Below are 27,750 nucleotides of genomic sequence, written 5' to 3'. Positions count from 1 at the left end.
GTTCCAGGAGAGCCGGCAGGGGGTCACAGCAGAAGCTGAAGCAGGGTCTTCTCAATGCTTGGAATAGTCTCCAGGAGTCTGCAAAGGAGGCTGAAAGGAACTCAGGGAATGTTGTTCTATCTAGAATAACTGTACAGTTTCAGGCAACAAAGCAGAAGCCCTCTGCAGCTGGATGCTGAGTTCAGCAAAGCCAGCAGCTGGGGTCGCCAGCCTGCTCAGCTGTAGGATAGGTAATCGATGAGCCGAGAGGGAATGTTCAGCTTGGCAATTTTCTCCAGCCCTCTGACGCCAGCAGTCCTCCTCACGCTCACCCTGCAGAGCTGTGACAGCGTCAGGGGAGTCTCTGGAAAAAGGAATAGGAAGCATATGAGGTCAGCTTAAGGAAGTAGCAAAACATCCTTCAACTTAAAAAATACCTCCTTGGGCCTCCCCTGGTGGTACAGTGGTTGAGCGCTGGGCTGCGAAGCTGCCCGCAGCCTCTGCAGCGCTGGTTAGATCCACGGCTGCTGGTGAGGGTCCCACATGGCATGACAGACCTCTCCTGCCGGGCCCACTGCTCCCCTCAGCAGTGTATTTCATCACTCTGCCTGTTCTGCTCCCTCTCTGGCTCTGGTGAATTCTCTCACCCTCCCGCGCTTCTGATTGTACCCAGTGCTTGTATGAATAAATAAATAAATCTTTAAAAAAAAAAAAAAACCTCCTTGGTGGTGCAAAGGGTTAAGCTTCAGCACTATGAAGCAATCACCAGTTCGATCCCCAGCCAGAGAGCAATCCGCATGGCAGAGCAGACCTCTCCTGTCGCACCCACTGCTCCCTCAGCAGTATATATCAGTCAATCCATCTGTTCTGCTCCCCAGCGTGTCTCTGGTGAATCCTCTCACTCCCTCATTTCTTGCCTGTACCCCAGCTCTTGTATACATAAAATAAACAAATCTTTTTTTAAAAAAAATACCATAGAGGAGCTAGAAATGCCTCTCTTTTCCTGGAAATAGGACATGCCTGCAAGTTGGCTCTGGAAAGCAATTGGGAAGGATGGTCAGGGACCAAAGAAGGCAGATCAAGAATGAAATTTGGGTATGGCCACTGAGATTTCATTTTGTGAGTTTTTTGGCTTTTGGGGGCTTACTTTTACTATACTTATTTATTTATTTGCCATAATGTTAAAATCAGCACACAGACTTGTCAGCAAAAGACGAATCTACAGCTGGTAGGTTCATCTGACAGACTTCCAGACAAACAAAGAGGCAGGGCAAGATTTGGTGCTGGGCAGGGGTTAGGTGCCAGCTGCTGATCTCTTGCTGCTGAAGATTCTAAGAGGACCCAAGAAGTACTATGACAAGTGATAAAACAGCTCCAGAGATGAAGTTCAGATGCACACCCAGGCTGCAGAGGGCCAGGACCTCAGGACTAAAGGTAGAGCCTGGAGTGGTGGCTCAAGGACAGCAAACCAGCAGCTGAGAAGACAGCCAGGACGTAAGCCCCTGCAGCCAGAAACAGAGGAACATTTGCAAACAGAGCCTGCTCTCAAGGACCACCTCCTAGAATGATCTGTGTTTGATAAAAATATAAGTCAACCACAGCAAGGATTCCCAATTTATGAAAAATTATAATAAAAAATTCTTTGAAAGAACAAAAAAGAATTACAGGTGAAATTCGTTTTCCCAGGTCACCTCTTCTGCCTGAATTGTTAGAATGCATAGAAAGAAGTTTCGTCTGGGTACTATTTAACTGACAGATATGGAAGGTGTTTACCCTAAGTTTATAAGATTTGGGTTGGATTGGGCTGCCAAAAAAGGGAATAAACTGATCATTTTTTCCCCTGACAGGTGTTTGAAAACCTTGTATAAATGTAACCCTACATGAATTCATTAAAAAAATTGCAGTGAAAGAAGAAATCTTGTCCATGGCCAGATTACTTGTACTTTGTTTCCTGAGGCATGAGGGGTAGGGGCCATGACGCATTCACAGCCTCACAGGGGCCTGGTCTGAGGCTGTCTACTCATAAGGTGATCTGACAGAGTGTCAGCAGTTTCCTGCATAGTGGTTTCGCAAGCCATTTTAAAATACACCACATAATTCAAACAAGTCTCACTCTCATAGTACTCAAAGCACTTGGCGGGTGCACTGCTGCTCCAGGTGTAGTCAGAGGGCTTCTTCCCCCGGTTGTCTCGTGCGTAGATGTTGCCTCCAAACTCGATGAGCATCTCGATAAGGTCAACGTTCTTCACCTTAGCTGCGTGGTGAAGCGCTGTCTCGTGAAGCTTGGCTGCATTCACATTGGCCCCTGCAGGGCCAAAGTGGGAGCAAATACATCAGAGAGAATATTGAGTCAAGAGAAACACTAGCTTGTACTTTTTCGTTCTGCATAGTAAACAACAGGAAACTAGATCAAAACAGACTTTAGGGCCTCCCTGGTGGTGCAAGGGGTTAAGACGCAGCACTATGAAGCTAGCCTCAGTCACTGCAGCACGAGTTCGATCCCTGGCCGGGGAGGTGACCCACATGGCTCAGCAGACCTCTCCTGACTCACCCACTGCTCCCCTCAGCAGTGTATTCCTGCACCCCAGCTCTTGTATGCATAAAATAAAACAAATCTTTAAAAAAAAAATCAGACTTTAATTACAGCATTTTCAAAACCTTTTTCAAAATCCAAAAGCAGTAATTACTTCTTTTTTCTTATGAAAAGAGAGCTAAAGACAAGTAGCAGTCATAAAAAAATGTAACTAAAAATAGACCCAAAAAGCAGACAAACATAACACTGTGCACTAAGAAGAAGTTCTAAGGTTCTGCAGCCTGTCTCTCAGGTCCTCAGAGCCCTGGAAGCTCAGGTTGAGCTGCCCAAACTCTCCTTGTGCACACAAACACACACACACACACACACACTGTGAACATAATGTAAAACATTTTGGGACACCCCCCCTCCTGTGACTTTTAAATCAGAACTGGCTTCCTGTCCTGATTCTGTGAAGCAACCATACAAAAATCTGCCTGCAGGCAAACAGGTCTTTTCACCCCCATTAATGACAAGGAGCAGAGTAAAGATTTAAACAGCCTTTGCATTTACATCTCCACTGTTCTTTCTCTTGAAACCAGGGGAGCAATTAAATTCCAGCTTTTACCTCTCCTGACAAAATTCATTACAATGGTGGGGTGAGGGACAGGACTGAGTGAAAGGCGGGATATGGCTTTGTGTGGGCTAATGATGGTGATGCACTGTCAACAGAGATGACAACGACTAAACTGAAGTCATCTGAGCATTAAAAATTCCCAACTTCTGGCTTCAGAGGAGAGGGGTCAAAGTCTGCCCATTATCCAAATCCTGATTTCAAAGCAAAATAGGATGCAGTGGCCTCAGCAAAACCTTAACCAGCAAAGAAACAGTGTCATGCACCTCAGGACCCTGCATAAGCAATGGGACCGGGGCCCACCAGGGAGCACCTCAGCCTCGTGTTTGCTTACAGAGACGTAACAGAGAACATGGGAAGACATGCCTGCGCTGGAAGACGGATGCATTGACTCCTCACTTAGCCCCTCCGAAGCCTCCAGCAGAGTTAAATATTGACTGCCAGCATTGAGGTTTAGAATTACTTCACTTTAACAAGTGGACTTTCACCTGCCCCAGCACCCCTTCTCTGACAAAATTCTGAGGACTTGGCTTCACCATTGACAAAGTCCAACAGCCTCTGTGTCTCCCCTACACTCCGAGTGAGCCTCAGGGCCTGCTTACAGCCCATTCCTCAAGCAGGACCTGGGCACTCGGAAATCAGAGCCAAAAGCACTGTTTGTTGTTGTTTTTCATGAGAAGTGGTCAGTAGCTTTCATTAAATTTTCCAAGAGGACCCACCCCCAAAAGATTCAGTGTTGCTGCTTTACAAAGAATCTAAGTGCTGTCCTCTCTGCTTTTCTCTGTGTTGGAGCTTTCCCAGAGTTCAAAAATAGTTCTCTTTATGGAAAAGAGAGAGAGAGAGAGAGAGAGAGAGAGAGAGAGAGAGAGAATGCATGTGCATGAACAAGAAGGTCCAACAAGGTCATCTGAGCAGATTAGACCCACAAGTGGGACTGAGTCTAGAGCTGACTGCATGGTGGTCAACAAACACCAAAGACTGACAATAACCCAGTATGAACACTCCCTTCATGCAGCATTCCACTCCCCAGGTGTAGGAAACTCCCTCTAAAACTATCAGGCTTTGACCCATACTCAGGAATGCCACATCCTGGCTGCCTCCCACTTCCTTCAAAACCCGCCTGGGGGGTGGGTGGGATGCCCCACCTCCTAAGTCAAAGGGCAAACAGATAGCTTTTAGGCTCAGAATAGAATAGGAAAAGCCCTGGAGGAATAAGAAAGGCTCCAGAGAGAAGGGCACCAAATTCCAAAGGGGATTAATCAAACACCCCCTGGACTAGGGGCAACAGGACATTCCCAGACAAGGACAAAAAAGGAAAAAGGACTCTAAGATAAGGGCTGGGATGCAAGATGTAATTCTGGGCAAGGAGACTTTAAGACAGTGAGTGAGATTGTAACAGGGTGGTCCCCCTTCCAGGTTCCCTGCCCCACCCAAACAGAGGGTGGAGCTGAGCAGGGAGAGAAGAAGCTGCAGAGGAGACTGAGAAGGAGGGAAGCAGGATGGAGCCAGAAGGAGACCTGGAGGAGGCACATGGAATGGAGAGACATGTGAAGAAACTGTGCTTGCCTTTTGGTCGTGGACTGGGTGACACAGATGTGGGTGAGAGACCCGTGGGGAGGTGACAATGGCAGCTTTTATCTTGATTTTGATTTTGCTCTTTTCCTCCCAGGCTTGTCTGGTTGTTTCTGACCCTTTTCTGTGGGTCCCCACTGGAAGATGCTTTAGACTTGTGGCAGGCTTTGGGGCCTTGCTCTGGGCCAATCCCATTTGGATGGAGTTTTACCCACGAGGGGACGGGTAACTTTGGGTGCTTGATTTAGAAACTAGATTCTTTGCCTTACCTGTATTGTTTCCTAGATGTATTAAAGTTCCTTCCCATTAAAGTCTCATTTGTTTTGTGTTGATGCGGCAGATGGCAGAACCCATTTAGAATAGGCAGATTTGCAGGGTTTGGGCTGCCCCTCTCCCTGCCCTGTAACAAAACTACCAAGAATTAACCAACCACAGAGAGACTCATGGGGCTTTAGAATAATTCGGGAAAGAAGGTGTATATTCCCTGAGGCATAACTCCACTGTGGCTTCCTTGCTTCTCCCTGGCCTGGTTCCGCAGGCCTGGGAGTCCCACTTTGTTTCTTTTTCCTTTTCTCCTTAATAAATTTTGCCCAGGGCCTCCCTGGTGGCGCAGGGATTAAAGTCAGTGCTATCAAGCTATCAGCAGCCACTGTAATAAAAGTTCGATCCCGGCCAGGGAGGTCACCCACATGGTGCAGCAGATCTCTCCTGTCTCGCCTGCAGCAGTGTATTTCAGTAGATCTTCCTGTTCTGTTCCCCACTCTGTTTCTCTGGTGAATCCTCTCTCTCACACACCCCACCAACACCTCTGGCCTACACCCCAGTTCTTGTATGCATAAATTAAAAAAAGAAATTTTAAAAAATAAATAAATAAAAATAAACTTGTCCTTGTATTTATATCTATATTTCTAAACAAATTTGCCTCTTTTCATTTGCCTGAGCATCAGCAAAGTTCCTGCTGTAGCTTCCTGAGACACCAAGGGGTGGTGGTCTAGTGGCTGGGACTCAGCGCTGCCCCCGCAGCCTGAGATCTATTCCTGGCTGGGGAACTAGACCTGAAAACCTGAAATTACAGCAACATTCCCACTTCTGGTGTGGATCTGATTGATCTCCTCTCTCTCCCGCACCTAAGTCTGGACCCATCAGTCTGGTCTAAGGGGCTGGTTTAGATTTGGATGTGTGGCCCAATTCCGATCAATGGGACAAAAGAAGAGAGTATGCAGGACCTCTGGGGAAGAGATTTTTCACTCTTCTATGAAAGTTACAAAGCCTCACGAAGGAAAGTATTTGGATAAGCCTAACTCTGCTGCAGTCACTTCACCCCTTGTCTTCACTCCTTGTTCTCTGACCCGACCCAGAGAGTCGGGTCAGAGAACCCCAGGAAAGCAGAACTGCAAAATTCAAAGAAAGTGAGTTCTCGGATGTCATTGTTGGAGCCCCAGTTAAACTCACCTTTCAACCTCCTCTAATTTTGATCCTTTCAAATACCTGAGCACAGAAATCCCTCACCTAGAGGAACTGGCTTTCTGTTACTTAAAAAGGAGTAATCACTACCCTAGAGTTTTAATGCAGAAAGGATGTGGGGGCTAAAAATATGAATTCGTTCCTTCCCCTATTGCCACAACAAAAGAAACTAAGAGAAAACTGGAACTGAGGTGTGTGGAGCACATACACCCAGGCACTCTGCAGGCACAGTGAAAGGTTTTTTAAAAGGCTCAAGAGTTGATAAACTAGGTTGATAAAATTGGGGTCCAACCATCAGATGAGCAACTTGGCAGGAAAACCTATAATTGCTTCTAATCTAGATATTTTATCATTGTAAAAAGTATTAAAAATACTCCAATAACTAACCTTACATAAAATGAATCTTTAAAAAAAAAAGTGGCATATCCGAGTGAACAAGATTTAATAATAGGAAACTACATATAATTTTACTGAAATGACTTGTCATTTGGAGAGAATTCATCATCTTTCCATTTCAGAAAAGTTTTGGTTTTTAGTCTAAATTCTATCCAGAACCATAAGATGGCTGACTAAAATTTTCCCTCCACAATGTGGGCTCACAATAAAAACTTCTTTGCCAATACCCATTTTGGCTGCATTTTACAACTGTTAGTCAGTGGGCTGGAGGTGGGGGAGACTTCTTGACCCTGAGTCTTTTCAGAACACTGAGCAATGACCAATTGCATTTTCCCTTAACCCCCCTTTTAGAGGCAAAAACCTTATTAGACAGGTATAGTGTACAGCACCTGCTGAGCATCTACGATGAATCAGTTACAGCGGAAATGTTACTGTCATTCCTCCCAACAACTCTGAGAAACAGGCTTTATTTTTCCAGTTTTATAAATATAGAACTGAGGACCAGGGCTTCAGCTGGCCGTTGAGTCAGCCTCCAACCTGGCTGACTATCCCCACTATCCAGCTCTCTGCCAACACATAGGGCAGGAAAAAGCACAACAGCACTGAGCCGAGCAGGTGTGACCATAACGCACCTGCATTGAGCAGCACAGGTTTGTACACAACCCACCTGCATTGAGCAGCACTTTGACACAATCCAGATGTTCCCGGGCACAGGCAACGTGCAGAGGGGTCCCGAAATGGCAGTCGTGTGCTTCCAGATTGGCCCCAACATCAATAAGAAGTCTCACACACTCGGAACTTCCTTAGAAGAAATGGAGAGGATGAATACACTGACGCAGATACACACCTGAAATAATGAGCAGCTAGAACAGGAAAGCCCCATGCTTGGTGCAGTGAGAGTGGGGAACAGGACTACACCCCAGCTCAGAGTAGCTCACGATCCTGTGTGGTCCTAAGAAGTACGGGTAGTTTCCTTTCTCCTGAGAAAGCTGGAGTGGGAGAAGGCTGGATAATGATCAGTCCTCTTGCTGCAAGATCCTAAATTTTGGAAACTGTACCCCAAATAGCTAGACTTACTGCTCCCTGGCTCCTTGGTGGAAGAGAAGGAGCTCAGAGCCCTAGGCTGTAGCTGGAGCACAGAGCCCAAGCCTAGAGGTGAAAACATAAAGCCTTAGGTATCTGAGTCTAAGATGCCTAAATAGATATCCCCAAGCTTTTTCACGGTAGGTTCCTCTCCTAAACATAGCCTTTCCTGAGTCTTCCCCATGCGCCTCTTCCAGTCTTCAACTTGGGCTTGGAATGAAGGTTCATTTTGTTCCAGACTTCATACTCAATCATCACTCAGTCAACTTTTCCTTATTGGTAGCTACCAATTTTCCATCTCTAGCCCTAAAAACCAGCTAAACAAACTCTACAGTCATCTCCTGGGCATTGTCATTTGGGTGTGATGACCAACACACAGCCCTCTCCCTCCCTGGGTGCCTGTTCCTGCCAGATCTGTCTCAGCCATTGGCAGCACTCCCTGTTCAACCCAGGGTCATTTTTACCCCAGTTCTGAATCTTTCCCTAAAGGTTTCCAGATGAGTCCTTCACTTCCCATATGCCACCCTACTTGGGCTCGAAGAGCTCTGCATTTGGGTCACTGAGATGGCCCCCGATTCATCTCTCCATTTCCAGGATATTCCAGGATATTCCCCACCACCACCACTTCAACCTGTCTTTTGAAGTATGGCAGAATATGCCACCCCAAAACATGCCACTATGCCACAAGGATTATTTTGAGCTGAAGACAGTTGAAAAAGAAGCACATACAAAAAAAAGTTCTCTGGCCTCCCGAATTTGCCTAGAATCAGGATATAATTTGTAAAGACAGCCCCCCCACACCACCACCACCTAGAAGGACAGGTTAATTACCAGAGACAGTACTAGACCCTCATCAGTTCAGAAATGGCATCAGAGGATCTACTCAACGAACCTTGCTAACCAGTCCTTATCACCCATTAATTTCTTCTCTATAGATTTGACATTCCACTCTATATAATTTACCATTCCAGAAACTCTTTTGTCTGATCACTTCCCTGCAAAGTTTTTATTCTTTGCTAAGATGCACTATAAGCATCCACTATAACCACCCCCTTGAGTTACTTAACACTAACTTCTTCCATGTGTATGCTGGGTGCAGGAATTGACAGCTTCTGTTTTTCTCTTGTTAATCTGGTCTCTGTCAGTCCAGTTTCCAAGGCCCCAGTAAATGTTCCAAAGATAGGAGGAGGAAAAACTATTTTTTCCTCCAGTACACTGTACACGGATGGCACTAAAATAACCTTTCTGAAACATAATTTTCCTCTTACTCAATCTGCTTGGAAACCTTTAAAAGCTGCTGTAGCAATCCCCAGTGCCTATGAGTGGCAAAGATGACCTAACTGTGGGGCTTAGGGTGTGAAGCAACAGAACAGAGGCCCTTCATGGAGAAGCCTGCACCCCAAACCCTGATCAAACTTAGTGAGAAAAACTCAGCACCAGTCAACCAAAATATTGACCACAAGCTTGCAACCTTTGCTTAAAGGAGTAGAAACCAAACTCCCTAGTCTGCCATCTAAGAATTTTCACCCACTTGTTTCACTTGAGTCTTCACTTTTATCTTTTGCCACCCCTCAACAGTGAGACTGGAGTGGCCTTATCGTCCTGCTGTCTTGAGATCTGTCCATTCTTAGAGGTCAGTTGATGTCCCACTTGCTCCCTGAGCCTCCAGGTCTAACTCCCCTGTATCCTCAGGGAGGTGTCTGGATCTAGTTTCCTCACTAGAATAAAACCCATGGGTCAAAGCAACAGCAAGGACTAGTGAGTAACTACAGAGTGGAGCCATCTCCAGTGTTAACAACTGAAAGGCACAGGAGCTAAAAAATAGAATCCCATCACAGATACAGGCACCCCTTATCCTGGGCACATGACTTGATCCTGGGAAGTGACCGAAAGCTCAAAACAGACTGGAAGCTCTCCCCGCCAGCTGCTGGCTTCCCCTTCCTGCCTCGCTGCTTTCTTCTGCCAACTTACCGCTCATGCAGGCCTCGTGCAGTGGGGAGGCAGTATACAGGGGTGGGTTGACTTTGGCCCCATAGGAGAGCAAGAGCTTCACACACTCGATGCTGCCTGAGGCACAGGCATCACAGAGAGGAGTGCTGCCGTCGATGTTGCGGGCATCCACCTCGGAGGGGAGGAAGAAATAGTGTCACGGGAGAAAGACCATACAGCTCACTTTCTCATCATGATGCACAAATACCTGTGCAAAGATGCTTCTAGCTTTTCTAAGAAATGCTTAGGTTTTCTACTCTGTGCTAAGGCGCTGCATCAGACAAGGGGGTTCAAGAGTGAAAAGGATCACAGACTGGGAGTGTGATTAGCCTCCTCAGGGCAGGGTCATCACTCTTGGGCAGGATCAACTCAGTCTCCTTCCCACCACCACCCAAGAACCTAAGGAGCACAGAGCCAAGAAGTGCCCTGGGGACCAGCTGAGGAAGGCAGGGCATTAATGTCTTTTAACTCAAGCCTCAGCTAAAAAGTGCTGAAACTGCTAAAGATGCCACCTCTAGTTGGAAAATCACAGGGCAGGAAAAGGCTGACACCCCAAATTGGCAGTCTTTGCTTAGAATTTGTCCAGATTCAGCTGTTGCTTGGCACATGCTGAAGCCTGTTCCAGGTATCTTGAATCACCTTCACAACTAAGCTTGTGGAAGGGTAAATGGTTCAGTTTTCCCTTTGCCCTCATCCTGAACTCCTACCCAGAGCTGAATTCTGTACGCCGTCCAGGTGGGGCCCAACCAACTCCTATAGCCCATGGCAGCATCCTGGTTCTTGTTCCCTTTTTGCCAGCATCATACTTGAGACCAGAAACTGCTCTTAGAGCCCAACTAGTAGCTCTTGAGTCCAGGCCCTGCCAGCACCTATGGGAACCGGTCTGTGTCTAATGTACATGGCCCCTGACCTCATGCAGAATGGAGCACTCCCTCCAACATTCTGCTCAACTGCCTTGTCATTGGCCATAGGAATCAAGTAGCCAAGTCCATGAGCATGTTCACTGGTCTTCACATGCAGCTGAGCAGACCACCAGCCCTCCCACCTACAATTGCCTCTACACCCCATGCTGGTTTCCTCCTTTCCCCTTCAGTCTCCCTCAGAAGTTCTTTCAATTTCCGTGCATTTACCAGTCACAGAACACTCATCCCCGTCCACTTCTTTTCCTCTATCACATGTTCTCCTGAGCTAGTCCCATCCATTCTTGTAGTCACAGCCAGTCTGAGGTCTGTCCTGTGGTCCACTCACCTGGGCCCCAGCCGCCAGCAGGAGCTGCACGCACTGGGCCTGGCCCTGCAGACTGGCCGCATGCAGGGGTGTGATGGAGTCCACTGTCACCTGGTTGACACAGGCGCCACTCTCAATAAGCTGCTGCAACTGCAGGGTCTCACCCTGCTGGGCTGCTTCATGCACTGGGGTTCGCTCCACCCAGAAACCTGGGAAGGAAAATAGACTTAGTGCTAAGACGATGCCACTTCTCTCCAGGATACATGAATAGACATGCAATTCCAGGGACGCCTCATGAAAGCAAAGATGGTACATATGGTCCTGTAATCATTAAAAAATAAAATTCGTTGACACTGTCAATTCAAAGATCTAATTAGCATTATTCAGTGATTCACAGAGTGGGCAGAATCAAGCAGAAAGGCGCACTGAAGTGCTATACAGAATGGAAGGCTTTGTATACAGAAAGGGGGTGACAAAAGGAAATTATTAGTAAAGAGAGGATCGTTTCAAGTAGGGTGACCATCCTATAGGGAACAAAAGGGGCCAATGACCTCACTAGTGTTGACCAGGTAATTCCAGTTTGCCCAGTTAAAGGTAACATCCCTGGAGACACCTAAGCTGGAATTAGGTATAAGCTTGGTTTGATGACGAGGACTTTAGCACAAGTGACTCCGCTTGGAGACTTTTCCTTTTCTTTCTTTTTTTTTTCAATCATTATGTTTACTAGGTTGAAAATATGGTTTTGAATAGTTTGTATAGTTTGAACATTAGATAAAATTAACAATAACAAATTGTATATAGATGCAAAGAGAAATGTGTGAAAGGACAAGCACTGAAAATTTTGTTTTGTTTTGAGGTAACACTGGTTCACATCCTTATTTGTGTTTTAGAGTTAGAGGATCTCTTCCTTCAGGTGTTGTTACTACACCACAACTAGCCCCCTACAGTCCACTATACTCCCATCAAACTTCATTCCACTCTTCCTCCTTCCCCTCTCCCTCTGGTGCTTCAGTTCTATACTCAGATTTCTAGGGTTTGTTGACAGTTTGGTTTTATCCGGCCAATTATTTTGTTTCTTTATATTCTACATATAAGGAACACCATCTGATATTTATCTTTCTCTTTCTGACTTATCTCAACTTAGCATAATCTCTGTTCCATCCAAGTTGTCACAAATGGCAAAAGGTTATCTTTTTCAATTGCTTATAAATATCACATCTTCCTGCTCCACTCATCTCTAATTTGGTACATAGGTTGTTTCCATAGTGTGGCTATTGTAAATAGTGATGCAATGAACATAAGAGTGCATGTTCCCCTTCAAATTACTGATCATGTATGCATCAGGTAGACACCTATGAGCGGAACTGCTGGGTCATATGATAGATCAATTTTTAATATTGTGGGAAACCTCCATACTCTTTTCCATAGGGTTTGGATCTACATTCCCATCAGCAGGGTATGAAGATTCCCTTTTCTCCACATCCTTGCCACCACTAGTTGTTTCTATTCTTTTTGGTATGAGCCACACTCACAGGTGTGAAATGGTATTTCACTGTGGTTTCAACTTGCATTTCCTTGACGATAAGTGACAATGAGCATTTTTGTCATGTGTCTGTTGGCCATCTGTATGTCTTCTTTAGAGAAATACCTATGTAGCTCTTCTGCACCTTTTTTGATTGGGTTCTTTTTTTTTATTTTTGGTGAATTGTATGAGTTCTTTGTAGATCTGGGACATCAATTCCTTATCAGATGTATGGGTTGTAAATATTTTCTCCTATACAGTAGGGTGTCTTTTTGGTTTAGTGATGGTTTCTTTTGCTGTGCAGGAGGCTTTTAGTTTGATGTAAATCCCAGTTGTTTATATTTTCTTTTATTTCCTTGCTGCTAGATATGAATCCACAAAGACATCCCAAAGCCTATATCATGGAGGGGTTTGCTTATGTTTTCTTCTATGTATTTTATGGTTTCAGGTCTTACATACAAATCTTTCATCCATTTTTAGTTGATTTTTTGTATATGGTGAGAATTAGTGGTCTAGTTTCATTCTTTTTCATTTGGCTGTTGAGTTTTTCCAACACCACTTGTTGCAGAGATTCTCCTTTTTCCAATTTATATTCTTAGCTACACGATTAACTGTCCATAGCTGTGCAGGATTATATCTGGGCTCTGGATTCTATTCCATCAGTCTATGTGTCTGTTTTTGTTTCAGAACCATCCTGTTTAGATTATTATAGCTTTGTATTTTGACGTATGGGCGTGCAATGCAATTCTTGCTTTTTTTGGTCAGGGTTTCTTTGGCTACTTGGGGTCTTTCATGGTTCCATATGAATTTCAGTAACGTTTGTTCTATTTCTTTGAAGAATGGCATTGAAACCTTGATAAAGATTGCATTTAATCTGTGGATTGTTTTGGATAAAATGGCCATTTTGACAATGTTAATTCTTCCAGTCCATGAGCAGGGGATATCTTTCCATATCTTTGTGTCCTCTTCTATTTTTCTTAACAATGCCTTACAGTATTCTTTGTATAGGTCCTTCACCTCCTTTCTTAAATTTACCCTAGGTATTTAATTCTTTACAATGTAACTGTAACTGGGATTGTTTTCTTAATTTCTTCTTCTTCTGACTCATTGTTTGCTTATAGAAAGACAACTGATTTTTGTGTATTGATTTTGTAGCCTACCACTTTGCTGAAATGATTTATTTTCAAATAATTTTTTAGGGGAGTCTTTAAAGTTCTCTAGGTGTGTTATCATGTCATCTGCAAATAATGATAGTTTTACTTCTCCTTTCCAAAGTTGCATTCAATTTATAGCCTTCTCTTGCCTAATTGTTCTAGCTAGGACTTCCAATATTATGCTGAGTAGTAGTGGTGAAAGTGGACATCCTTGTCTTATGCCAGATCCTGGTGGAACACCACCAACTTAGTTTTTCACCATTGAGAAGGATTTAGCTGTGGATTTGTCATATACGACCTTTATTATGTTGTGGTATATTCCATCTATTCCCAGTGTTTCAAGTGTTTTCATCATAAAAGAATATTGAATCTTAGCAAATGCTTTCTTAGCATCTATTGGTATGCTCATATGGTTAGCATTCCTTTTTTGATATAATGAAATATGTTGATTGATTTTTGGGTGTCAACCTATTCTCGTGTCCCTGGTATAAATCCCACTTGGATATGGTATATAATCATCTGAATGTATCTGTGGTCATCAGGGAAATTGGTCTGTAGTTTTCTTTTTTGTGTTGTCTTCATTTGGTTTTGGTATTAGAGTAATATTGGTCTCATGAAGTGCGTTTGGAATTATTTCCTTTCTCAATTTTTTGAAAGTTCACCTGTGGGTAAGAGGCCCAGGATGAACACAGCAGCCTGTAAAGTTCCATAAATGCCTATTCAACAGTGAGTCTGGTAGATATAGCATCTTCCACAGTCATGAGTCAATGTTGAATACCATGTAACAATCAGCAGGTCATAGTCAAGGATGAGGGGAATGAGCAAATAATTCAAAATGACATGATTACTGTGATACTGGAGGAATATTTTAGGTTATGGAACTTGGAAGTGAGCACTCAAAGTGTCCAGCACACATCAGGAAAGCTCCATGGAAGAGGTGGCTACAATGAGGCTTTGACCAGCATATCTTGTTCAGTGGACCCCAGCACTTGCACAGGATATGGCTCAATCAAGAGGCTCATATCAACTTGTTTGTCAAATAAATAAGTGAGTGAATGGAAGGAAGGAAAGAAGGAAAAACTAAAGTGAATTATAAAGACTGCACATAAAATTTGTAAAAGAAAATCTAATTTTATTTCTTTATGACCAGTCTGTAGAAAAGATGCAATTTACTGGTAATCATATTTTCTAATGAATAAACATCTGCAGTAGTGTGAGCAGCAGCAACTGAAAGCAAGGATCAGAAGCAGCATGTGTGGGTTAAAAAACATTCTGTATATCAAAGGCCACAACCAAGAGTGAAAAGATAACCAACAGAAAGGGAGAAAGTTTTCACTAGCAAGGGTTAATATCGGGAATGTATAACCCTATATGTTTATACATATAACTCAACTAAAGTATATAAAAACAATTCAAAGAAATCAGTAAAGGGCTTATACACACACACACACACACACACACACACATATATAACTTCATGCCCTTTTGGATAGTTACTATCAAAAAAACCCTGTGGGCCTCCCTGGTGGCGCAAGGGATTAAGCACAACACTGTGAAGCTATCTGCAGCTCTGCAGCACGAGTTTGATCTCCAGGCAGCCAAGGAGCAACCCACATAGTGCAGCAGACCTCTCCTGACTCGCCTGCTGCTCCCCTCAGCAGTGTATTTCAGTCAGTCTACCTGTTCTGTTCTCCACTCTGTCTCTGGTGAATCCTCTAACTCCCCACACCTCTGGCTTGTACCCCAGTTCTTGCATGCATAAATAAATAAATCTTTTTAAAAAAACCCAAAAATAAATATTGGCAAGGATATGGAGAAATTGAATCCCATGTGTATTGTTGGTGGGAATATAAAATGGTATATTTGGTATTCCAGTTCCCCGAAAAATTAAAAATAGAACTACCAATGATACAGGAATCCCACTTCTGGGTATGTATCCAAAAGAATTGAAAGCAAGGTGTCAAGGGGATATTTGCTCGCCCATGTTCATTGAAGCATCCATGAACAAATGGGCAGATATTCAAAATGTAGTCTCTCCATACAATTATTTTAAGATTGATATTATTCAGCCTTAAAAAGGAAGGAAATTCGGTCACATGCTATAACGTGGATTAATCTTGAGAACGCTATGATAAGTGAAATAAGTAAGACATCAAAAAAATACATATACTGTATGATTCCGTCTACATGAGGTATTTAGAGATAAGATAACAAATTTGATCCAGCAGAAAACAGGGTTGCCAGGGACTGGGCAGAGGGGAGAAATGGGGAATTGTTGTTCAGTGGGTACAGAGTTTTAGTTTTTCAAGATGAAATTCTGGAGATTTGTTGCAAAACAATGCACATTTTGTTAATACTAAATCCTACACTTAAAAAGTGGTTACAATGGTAAAATAGGTTTTTTTACAATTAAAAATTTAGAAATTATTTTTCATTAAAGTAACAAAAAGATGGACCTCAGAGTAGAAGAGGTTATCACCCACAAGTGGTACCAACCACAGGCGATCATCAATGGGGGGTAACCAGAGCAGGAGGACAGAGGGATGACACCAAGGCAGAGACAAGTGCAGGGGAGAGCTATCACTGCTTAAAGAATGTGGGGGCCACATGGGGCCTCAGAGGCAGCTTGAACAGCACTGGCCCCATGGAAGTCAGTGAAAAAACAGGAGTTACCACGCCATCATAGCTTTAAAGCAAAAAGACATTCTGCTGCAATTAGAGAAGGGAGCACAGGAAAACACTGTAGTCAGTCCACTCCTGAATCTAGGTATGTTTCCACCCTGTGCCTGGATCCCAGCTGTAAGGAGAGTAAGGAACTACTCCCCCACCCCCTTCTTGTATCCTCTCTCTAGGGAGAGGGGCTACCTCAGAAACCTGAGACCCGCCTGTTCTGGCAAGTTCCCTATGGGAGAAGAGTTTCCCCTAAATCCCAGCTCTGCCACATAATTGGGCTCCCAGCGTCGCCCTCTCTCACCTGTCCCCCTCCCTTTTTTTACCCCCTCTCCCATCACCCCTCCTTTTTGCTGAACAATACCCTCTTCAAAAAACCCCTATTGTCCCCTCCTTCCTGCAAACCCCTTTGCCTCCTAAAACCCTTCCTGTTGCCCCCTCCCTATCACTCCCCTCTTCCTACCATCTCTTTCTGTGTCCCTCCTCACTTCCCCCCCCCCACCCCTGCCCAAATATAGCTAAATCACAGTGGGTTAGGGGAGGGGATGCTGCTCAGGACCTTTCCACTGCTCCTTTCTCCAGAATAAAATCCACACTTCCTCAGCATCACTCTGTCCTGGAGGAGCTGGGTGGGTGGTAACCGGCCGCAGGAACCACCAGCTTGTTGAGTTCAACATTAATCTCTGTCACCTGCACTGAGCTTTGTGACCTCTGGCAAGTTACTTTTCTCAAAGCCTCAGTTGTCTCACTTCAAAAATGGAGCTACTTTTGTCAACCCCCACAGGGTGGCTGTGAAGACACTAGCAGGACATTATTTTGCCCAGCCAATTGGCCATCATAGCACAGATGCTATGACTATGACAGGTTATTAATACCGACTTTTGTCAGACCTGTTTAGGCAAGCCTGGTGTTCCTGTTCTACTCTGCCTTGTTCTACTAACAAGCCCCACCTTGAACCCAGTTCTAGTGACTGGATTCTATGTGAGCACCTGCTGAATCCCTGCCCCACTTGCCTGCACAGTACCTGAAGCCTCCCACCCAGAGCCTGATTCCCTATATACCATCCAGTCAGGACTTTGGCCAGTGCTGACCAGCTTGCCTCGGCTCACACCTCAGCCATAACATCCAGCAATGCTGCAGGGGGAAACCCCCAACAGTGTTTATAAAACACCGTGAACACCTTCAGGGCAAACTGAGCCAATACATTGGCTCTGAATCAAGGTGAAATATTAGCAATGGAAACCTTAATACAGCTTGGGCCAGGAATTTTGTTCTGGGCCTATTTTTTTTTAAATTTTTTTTATTTATGCATACAAGAACTGGGATGTAGGCCAAAGATGTTGGGGGCAAGGGGTGAAAAGATCTACCAGAGACAGAGTGCAGAGCAGAACAGACAGATCTACTGAAATACACTGCTGAGGGGGGCAGCAGGTGAGACAGCAGATGTCTGCTGGGCCATGTGGGTAGCTCCTTGGCCGGGGGATGGATCTCATGCCTCTGTGGTTGGCCATAGGTTGATAGCGCTGAGACTTAACCGCTTCGCCACCAGAGAGACCCCTGAGTTTATTATTAAGAAGAGCGTGAAGTCATAGCTATACCCATTTTTCTGATAGTAAAGGACTAATAAAATAAAAAGTTATAAGCCAGGGACAAAGAGGATGACACTTATGGATGACAATATGTACTCTCCAGGATGCTCTAAGAACCAGACACATTATGTGCAGCTGACACAGCATGGGTACTTAACAGGTGGTGTTTATTGTGACCTCCATTTTTAACAGTGCATCTGAATTCAAGTCCTTCAGGTACCTGAAGTTAGGGCCTCAATTCTCAAGGGAAAATAATCTTTATGTTTACATATAAGAACCCTAACATAGGAATTGGGGCTGAATGTTTTGTTGCTTTTAAGATATTTTTCAGGGATCTTTTTTCAGTGTTTTAATTATAAATGCCCAAAAGATTGAGAGTAAACTTGAGGTTAAATGGCATACCATATGATTTTAAGATAAGTTGGATAAAGTTAAATAGAAAAGATTTACCTTCTTAGAGGGAAAAAAAAAACAACCAAATCTCAGGAAGAGAATAAAAAAGAAAATGAAAGAGACTGAGTGAAAGCAAAAGAGAAAGACAAAAGTGAAATCAGCCAGGAAACAGGAAAGGGACGTTTTAAATAGAGTTAATTAGACACACTCAGCTCCAACCTTGTTTCTCACTCTACAGTGAGCCCCTCCTGAGTGCTCCTCCAATTACCTGCTACCTCCCCCTTCCCTTGCCTTGGTCCACCCCAAGATACTCATTATCAATTCACCCTCCCCCTGGTTCCTAATTCCCAGAGCACAAACACCCCATAGGCACTCAGGCGTTACACCCTAACAACCCGAACTGTAAACCTATATAGTCCCTGTCTGAGCCAAGGGATTTTGGGAAGATTTTCACTTGAAATCATCTAAGCCTCAGGTTTTTTTTAATTGTAGATAACATTTCACTGGGCTGTTTTGTGGAAAAAATAAGAAACTTACACAACTTTGCCCAGAAATGTGCTGAGTGTTGGTAACCCATTATATGTAATTTCCTTGAATACCTTCATCTACCCTAAACAGGAATTTTTTGTTAACAAGTCATCCGCCAAGTCCAATTTCTTATTGTATTATTTATATTGCAGTAAGAATGCCTTACAACAATGTATATAATTTGGGAGTATAAGTTCATACCTTTTCAGATGCATTTTACAACCCCACCTCCACCACCAAAGCACCCATAGTCTTTTACCAAGTCTACTGGGCCCCTTACCCTCTTTGCTCCCTGCCCTCTGTCCTCCCCCCTGGGAGCTTCAATTCTACAGCTGAAGTCCAATTTTAAGGTAAGGTTTACACTCTAACTGTCTCCACCCATAAGAAAATACCCTCTTGGGTGATAGATCACCAATCTATTGCATCTCCCCACCTCCTCAGAAGGATGGGTCATTTCAAGTGAGACACAGAAGATGGAGCAGACATACTACGCTGGGCCATCTCCAAAGACCCCACTACATTGAGAATAAAGGTTGTGGCACAGAAGAGAAACAGATGCTGACACTGAATTCTACAAGAACCAGAGTGCCAAGACAGGTCCCTACATGCTGTTCCCAAACTCCGTGCATGACAACTGCCTCAGACGAAGACCATCCCTACAGTTTCTTGTGTCTCTCTCATGAAATTCCAAAGCTGTTTATATGAGAAAAAGAAAAAATCAGAAAGAAACAGAAAAGAAGGAATTCTGGGAACTCCCCGGTGGCACAGCAGGTTGAGCGCAGCGATGTGAAGCTGTCTGCAGCCTCTGCAGCGCAGTTCAATTCCACACCGGCCAGAGAGACACCCAGATGGTGCGGCAGACCTCTCCTGTCTCACCCACTGCTCCCCTCAGCAGTGTATTTCAGTCAGTCTGCCTGTTCTGTTTCCCACTCTGTCTCTGGCGAATCCTCTCACCCTCGGAACCTCTGGCTTGTAGCCCAGCTCTTGTATAAATAAATTTTAAAAATCTTAAAAATTTTTTAAAAAAGGAATTCTGAAGAACTAGAGTCAATGCCAACAAAAACTGCTTTAAAAAAAAAACCAAACTATTTTTGATATCTAAGAAGGAAAGAAAATGCCAAAACAATAGGATGTGTTAGGAAATAAAGCTCAGAAAAAGACATAGATGGAAAGTAAAAAATAGTAAGAAAAATAAAGTTTCCATCCCAGAAAGCTAAGATCCAGTTAATAGGGTATCGGAAAGAAAAGGCAACTCTCAAAGAAATTACACTAAAATTTGCGTTGAAAGGAATGAGTTTCTAGATTGAGAGGTTCCAATGAATAGTGTGGGTGGTAAATAAAAAGGACCCACATCAAGCCACATCTTTGTATAATTCAGAACACCAAAGATAAGGAAAACTCTTAAAAGTTTCAAGAAAGGGGGAAATAATTCAAAGAATGTGGAACAAGAATGGCATCTGACCTCTTAACATTATTCTGGAAACTAAGAATAGGAGCATTGCCTTCACAATTCCGTGGAAAAAATTTCCAACCCAGAATGCCAAACACAGCCAGACTGGCAATGATGTGTAGAGGTGGAATCAATCTTTTGAGATAATAAGCAAGACCTCAGATAATTTGCCTCCTCTCCACCCTTTCTTGGAACATTCCTGGAAGATTGTTCCATCCAAATGAGGGCAATAGATGTAGAAAGAGGGAGATTCAGGATGTAGGATCCATCAGGGAAGGGAGTCTCCGGGGTGATAGAGGGCATCAGGCCTAAGAAGCAATGTGTGCAGATGGGAAGAAGCCAGGCTACGTGGGTGGGTAGGAGGTCCTCAATTCATCCACAAGAAAAGAAAGATGGTGGAATCCCTGGGTTACCTGAAGTGCTCAAGTGGATGAGGGCTATTGGATGGAGGGATAAAGTCATGACTGTGTATATAGAAACCACACAGGCACAAACAATGGATGTCACCTCCAAGAAAAGCAAAAAGTTACCTGAGGAGAGAAATGTAATCCTAGCATAGCAAGTAGTAGAGCTGTGGGGATTTTCAGTCATAGTAATGTAAACGCTGAATACCGATTTAAATGAAAAATGTAATTACAGTGGAGGACCCCAGAGGGAAATAAATCTGCAAGTGGAGGAGCACAAGTGGGCTCAGGCTTCATCTCCCCTGACAGGATGTCTGCAGGGAGTGTAAAGTGTGAAGTAAATGTCAGAAAATGGAACTCTCACCACAGGGATTGGACACAGGGAGGTGAAAGGCTACCAGGAAGGAGCTGCCTCTGGTGGTGGGGATGGAGAAGTGAGGAGGGATTGGAAGAAGACAGAAATGTTTCACAAGTGTTTCACAATGTTTCACAAGTTCTATTCACAATGTTTCACAAGTTCTATTCAATTTTTTAAACTGCATATAGTGTTATGCCCATAAAATATATTTTAAAATCGGGCCTCCCTGGTGGCGCACCGGTTCAATCCCCGGCTGCTGGGCGAGGGTCCCACATGTCGCGCAGACCTCTTCTGCCACCCGCTGCTCCCCTCAGCAGTGTACTTCCTCGGTCTGCCTGTTCTGTTCCCCGCTCTGGCTCTGGTGAATTCTCTCACCCTCCTGCGCTTCTGATTGTACCTAGTGCTTGTATAAATAAATCAATCAATCTTTAAAATATATATATATTTAAATCTAATAAGACATCCTTTATAATCTCTCATTTAATCCATTTGCGAAAACTGGAGTGGAGGCAAAGTCTTATCTGAGATCACACAGCCAAAGGAATCTATGATGCTCAAGCCAGTCCTCCCCACCTCCCAGGCTGGTATGTGCATGCTTGGGTGTGTGGCCATTGTTTAGAAACTTGTCCATCAGGACTCCTGTGGCATTTCCTGTCCCAAAGCAAAACCAACAACCACTCAGGGCCATTCAGCATCAGTAAGGATTCTTGGCTCTGGCTCCTAAGAAGCAAGTTAAATTCTAGCCCAAACAGAAGATTATTATTTCTGGCCTTGCCTTTTCAACTCATGGAAGGCAAATTCTCAAAGCCTGATCACTCACAGACATCTCATGGATTCCACTGCTTCTTAATCTAGATACAGGAGCAAAGGTGACTTCAGGTTTGCATGATGAACATTTCGCCCTGTGGTCTTTCCGTATGGGTTCTAAGTGATCCTTCATATTGCCGCGCAGTGTTCATTGACCCCCAAGCCCGCCCTGGCAGGCCATCATTTCTGGAACTGCAGGGGTTTCTAGATATGACTATAACATGAGCCGTAGCGCCCTCTTCTAATTCCATCCACTGGAATGAGTAACAAAACTCTCCTCACACAGGGCAAACTCCTAGTAAAAAGGCCCTTTTGGTCTTTGACTCATGGTAAGAGCCTTTGAATGAGATCCAAAACTACCCAACCCACTCGGAAATCCACATTATTTCACAGTAAGATGCTTGTGTCTGTGCTTGTGCTTAAAAATATGCTGATACAATCGCAACCATGACAGAACAGATGAATGGCTCTGTTCTACTTTCTGAATATTTGTTAGCTGCAGCAGGCAGAAGGGGTCAATATAAATGTTTAGTAAAATACTGAGCAGCAAGGCAAATCTCAGAGCACATATTTAACAGTGTTTTCTCAGTTTTTGCCTATTAATAACCTAATCTCCATCTGCATCTACGCTGTCCATCAAGGAAGAATTTAAATTCTCTTGACAATGCTACAAATTCTGCTTCTTAAAATAGTTGCCAGTTATCTGTGCATCTCAAAAGGACCTACTTTTCAACCTGCTCTTGCTAATTCATTTGCTTCAATGCTGCGTTCTGGTGATAGCCAAATCTTTAGAAAAGTAGAAACAGAACATAGAAAACATTTTCTGACTCTATCACTAATTCAATTCTTGTTTGACATTAGCACCGTCTGTTTCCACTTCACCAATACAAGTTAGAAAGGAAATCTTTTAAAATCAAAATGTGTATACCACTTTCCAAGATGAGTCTTAGGACGGTGGCTGAGTTGCACCCTACCAAGGGCCCTGCCAATGGCCTGAGGAACAGGCTACCCAAGGGGCAAGGGAGGGAAAGGACACAAATTGCTCAGCTAGAATTCCACAAACAATGGTACCACATCTCAGGAGTTGTGAATTGACTGAACGTACAAATCTTGGAGAGAAAATAAATTAATGATTCTTATCTTGCCTGTTAATTTTAATAGCTATTATATTACACTTTCATACCCCAAATTAATGACTTTGCCCTTTTATGCCCCAAATTCATTTTGAGAATGTACAGAGTGGGCTGCAGAGTTTACTCCCAGGACCTGGAATAAGATGACCTTCTTGCAACATGAGTTCGACCCTGGCCAGGGAGCTACCCCATATGGCGCAGCAGACCTCTCCTATCTGGCCCGTTGCTCCCCCAGCTATATATTTCAGTAGATCTGCCTGTTCTGCTACTCATTTTGTCTCTGGTGAATCCTCTCACCTCCTGCACTTCTGGCTTGCACCCCTGTTCTTAAATGCATAAATAAATAAAAATAAAACTCTTTTTAAAAAGATTGCCTTCTTATTAAATAAGGCTTATTGAAGAAGTAGGGGTAATAAGGTAGCCATAGAAGCAACTCATACACAAAATGGTTGAAGGCATGGAATGAAAGGATTTGGGGAGAAGATCCAAGATGAGTGTGTCCTCATGACAACCAGGTAACTTTTCCATGGCATGCTTGTACAGAATAAAAAACTATTAAACTCTTCATTGCACTGCTTGGCCTATAGAGGATGTCAATCAAAAATGACTGTCATTCATCAAGAAGCTTAAATCTTACTATGCTGTTCTATTCCAGCCAGTTTTATTTTACTTATTTAATTCTGTACCAAAAAATGTACCTGTTTTGCGCCTAAGTGCCTGGTTTTATGCCACTTTCACACCTTTTTCTTCCCTGCTCCCATAGAACATTCCAGATTTGCTCAAAATTTTAAAGATTTATTTATGCATACAAAAACTGGGGTACAGGCCAGAGGTGTGGGGGGTCAGAGGATTCACCAGAGACAAAGTAGGGGGCAGAACAGGCGGACTGACTGAAATACACTGCTGAGGGGAGCAGCAGACAAGACAGGAGAGGTCTGCTGTGCCATATGGGTTAGCTCCCAAGCCAGGGATCGAACTCGTGCTACAGTGGCTGCTGATAGCTTCATAGTGCTGAGACTTAACCCCATGTGCCACCAGGGAGACCCTTGCTCAGATTTTAATAAGACGTGATAGGCCAAGGCTTTCTCTAGTTCAGTGGTTCTCAACCTTGGCTGCATGTTAGAATCACTAGGGGTGCTTTTTAAAAACATGGCACCCAGGATGTGCCCCACAACAATTAAATCAAAATGCTTGGAAAGAAAATATATGCGGGGAGAACTAGTATTATTTTAAAGATACTCAAGTCATTGCAACATGTGGCCAAGGTTGAGAATCTTGTTCAATTGGTTGTCTATCACTGGAAAGCATGACCTTTACCTTCCATTGTGTTCTAGAACCAGCTTCAGAGAGCAGATGTCCTTTTTCTTTTCCTCTTGAAAGATCTTTGTGGCCTAGCCAAAGACTCCTTGCTCTCATCTACTGTCCCTCAATTCCAACTAAGAAACTTCCAACCGTTCTCCAGTCGGCAAGACAGCAAAGTTACACCAAAATATAAAAATTCATTAGTACTGATATGGATGCAGCTTCTACTGGCCACAATAACAGTCTCAGAATCTTAACTGGTGTTAAATCATTCTAAATGGGTTTGCTTTTCATTTCCTCCAGATATTTTTATTAGAAGTATAACATAGTGACCAGAAGTTTCTCCACTAAAAGGAAATTTCTAGAGATTTCTAGCATGCAGCTTTCTCTAAGGCAAAAACATAAACTCATGTGAGAAGATTTTAAGGACATTTATCTCCCAGCCAGAAATTCTCTACATCTCTCCCAAGACTTTCAATACAATTGTACTTTTAAAAAATCTTAGAGCCTCCCTGGTAGCGCAAGGGGTTAGCACCACTCTATGAAAAAGCAATCCACAGCCTCTGCAGTGCAAGTTCGATCCCCGGCTGGCCAGGGAGAAGCCCACATGGCGCACAGAAATCTCCTGTCTCACCTGTTGCTCCCCTCAGCAGTGTATTTCAGTCAGTCGGCCTGTTCTGTTCCCCACTCTGTCTCCGGTGAGTCCTCTCACCTACCCCATCTCTGGCCTGTACCCCAGCTCTTGTATGCATAAATAAATAAATCTTTAAAAAAATCTTATTTTGATGACTCAAAAGAATGAATACAAACTGTGGACCCTTCATCCCTTATAGAGGGAAGGAGGAAATGATAAAATGTAGAGATGGCCAATATTGATAGGTGGTAAAAGCCATGCAACATCTCTTGAGAGACCCACAGCAGAAAGGGCTCACCCATCCAGGTAATAAAACCAGTCCAGCACTCAGGTCACCCTATGCGTGTCTTCTCATGTTTCATGAGAAGAGTGTGAGCCTATTTTAAGGATAAAACAAACAATAACCAAAAAACAAAAAGGGGGGGTGGGAAGCCCACCTGGATTTAAACCTCAGCTTTGCTTTGTGGTTATGTTAGTTTCACCTATAAAGTGTCAGTAATGGGGACAGTCCTGCAACTGTCCACAGAGCTGTGGTTAGTGCCCGCCCACAACCTTACAGATTCTTCACCAGTCCCAGAAGTTGCCCTTCCACTCTCTCTCTCCATTTCACTTCTGATCCCACCCCCCACACACACATACATACACAACAAGACAATGAATTCGTTTAAGAATTCTTTTTTAAAAAAAGATTTATTTATGCATGCAAAAACTGGGGTATAGGCCAGAGGTGAGGGGGTGAGAGGATTCACCAGAGACAGAGTGGGGAACAGAACAGGCCGATCTACTGAAATATACTGCTGAGGAGAGCAGCAGGCAAGACAGGAGAGGTCCACTGCACAATGTGGGTACCTTCCTGGCTGGCCGGGGATCAAACTCACACTGCAGAGGCTGCGGACAGCTTCACAGTGCTGTGCTCAACCCCTTGCACCACCAGGGAGGTCCTATTTAAGAATTCTCGACTAAGGATAACAGAAGAGTATCAGCTCTCACCTAGCTTAGAGCTCTACTCTCTAAGGCAATTTTTCATCTTCTGCCAGCCCCTATTTCTAAGTTTGAAACTCTTCAGTATGGTTGCTAATTATGGGAACATATATTTTTAACTTTGTCATTCACCCAAGGTCTATTTGCAATGTGTATTACATTTGCTAAATCATAGACATTCAATTCACTTTAAGATGTGACTGTCCCCTGAATTCCTTGTACTTATGGATCAGGACATAATGTAATCTTTACTTCTGTGAGGTGTTGTATTTTAGTCATTTAAAATACACTTACATGCTGAGGGTTGTTGTACATCACATATAGAAAATTTGAGACCACAATGTTACTATGGGTTAAAGATCCCACAATCAGCCTCCACTTCAGCTAAAATAATGGTGATGTTTTGGATTCAACACATTCCACTTACTCAATAGTGTTAGGAATAAAAATGACATATATTAAAATTAAAAATGATAAGGCCAAAATACCCAGGAAACCCAGAACTTGTACATCCATTAGTTTAGAAAGTGCTTTTCTTCTGGAGATACATTCATTAACAAACTATGCAGGAAACACAAGAAGTAATGCTATGTACGCTATTGAACATTCTACATGAACAAACATTAAAAATATGTGCTTAAAGAGGCTTGGGTGGTTAGCTGCTCCTGCCATATTTCTTTGAACCAATCAAACACAGGCCACACTAGCAGGTCAAAGTCTTGAACCTGGGTGCAATGCCAAGTTAAAACAGATGCTTATTAAATCCTTTGATAATGTTGACAGTGGTTGTTTGGCAAAGTCATTTAAAATATACTTACATGCCGTGATTGCAATTTTCTCTTAAATTTAAACCTTAAGGGGCCTCCCTGGTGGTGCAAGGGGTTAAGTCTCAGCACTGTGAAGCTGTTGGCAGCCACCACAGCACAAGTTCGATCCCTGACCAGGGAGCTGACCCATGTGGCCCAGCAGACTTCTCCTGTCTCCCCCACTGCTCCCCTCAGCAGTGTATTTCAGTCAGTCCTCCTGTTCTGCTCCCTACTCTGTCTCTGGTGAATCCTCTCACCCCGCCCCCACCCCCAACCTCTGGCCTATACCCCAACTCTTGTATGCATAAATAAATAAATTTTAAAAAATTAAACCTTGAGACTTTTTGTTTTTATTTGCATACTGTTTTTACTAGTGAAAAAATACTTTAGTTTCCCGTTCCCCACCTCTCAGATTTTCAAAGTGCTACACCATTCATCTCATCCATCCTAGTATTCATATGCAGGAAATGTTGCTTCCCCAAAGACTGTCCCTTTGCTCTCCAATCCGTTTTATTCTTCCACTGTCCAAATGGTAAAGAAGATGACTGAGATGGTATTTTTTTTTTTTTTTTTTTACACTGTGACATGAAGTCACAAGGGCATATTCTCTTTCTGGTGTCACAGCTGGAACTATCTATAGGATGCTAATGACACGCTACACGACCCTCCGCAGGGCGGTCCAGCTTTCAACTTGGCTCCTGCCGGGGCTGCCCTAGAAATGGCCCCACCTGAATACTTCTCCGGGTCTTGCCTCAGAACTTGGCAAGGACTAGGCACAAGGTGCACGACGCTCTGGTGGGTCGAGTTCTATTACCCCACAACCGGTGCGGCACACTGACGACTACCCTGCAAGGCGCTGGCTGGAAACAAGGAGCGGGCGCCGCGGAACCACATCTCAAATGCAAGGGATCACCCAACGCCCTAAGGGCAGTGCCCGCCAACCAGGGCCCCTCCAAATGCCCTGACGACTTACTCGGACGGCACGTCCCGGATCTCGGGGTGAATGTCAATCAGAGGCACCTCTCAGTCCCCAGAGCGGCTGGGGCGGCGCTAGCAAGCTGCTCACCTGGGTGCCTCCAGCCCCGCGCCCCAGCATGCACCCTCCACGGTCCGCACGTACCCACATCGCCCAGGAAATAGCCGTCCGCCGCCCGGGGCTCCAT

General features: G+C 44.0%; 1 protein-coding gene across 1 annotated transcript; it reads right to left on the bottom strand.

The window, feature by feature from the left end:
• Window positions 1-215: 215 nt before the first annotated feature.
• Window positions 216-27,750, bottom strand: ASB13 (ankyrin repeat and SOCS box containing 13; the record flags this gene model as incomplete). Its single annotated transcript, XM_084254021.1, is given in 7 exon segments — window positions 216-343; window positions 2,093-2,284; window positions 7,190-7,216; window positions 7,219-7,359; window positions 9,612-9,762; window positions 10,878-11,065; window positions 27,708-27,750. Coding segments are annotated over 7 exon segments (870 nt in total).

This window comes from Talpa europaea (assembly GCF_964194135.1).
Source record: "Talpa europaea genome assembly, chromosome: 14".
NCBI lineage: Eukaryota > Metazoa > Chordata > Mammalia > Eulipotyphla > Talpidae > Talpa > Talpa europaea.
The sequence above is the reverse complement of the archived record's forward strand: the minus strand, read 5'-3'. Positions and strand labels throughout refer to the sequence as shown.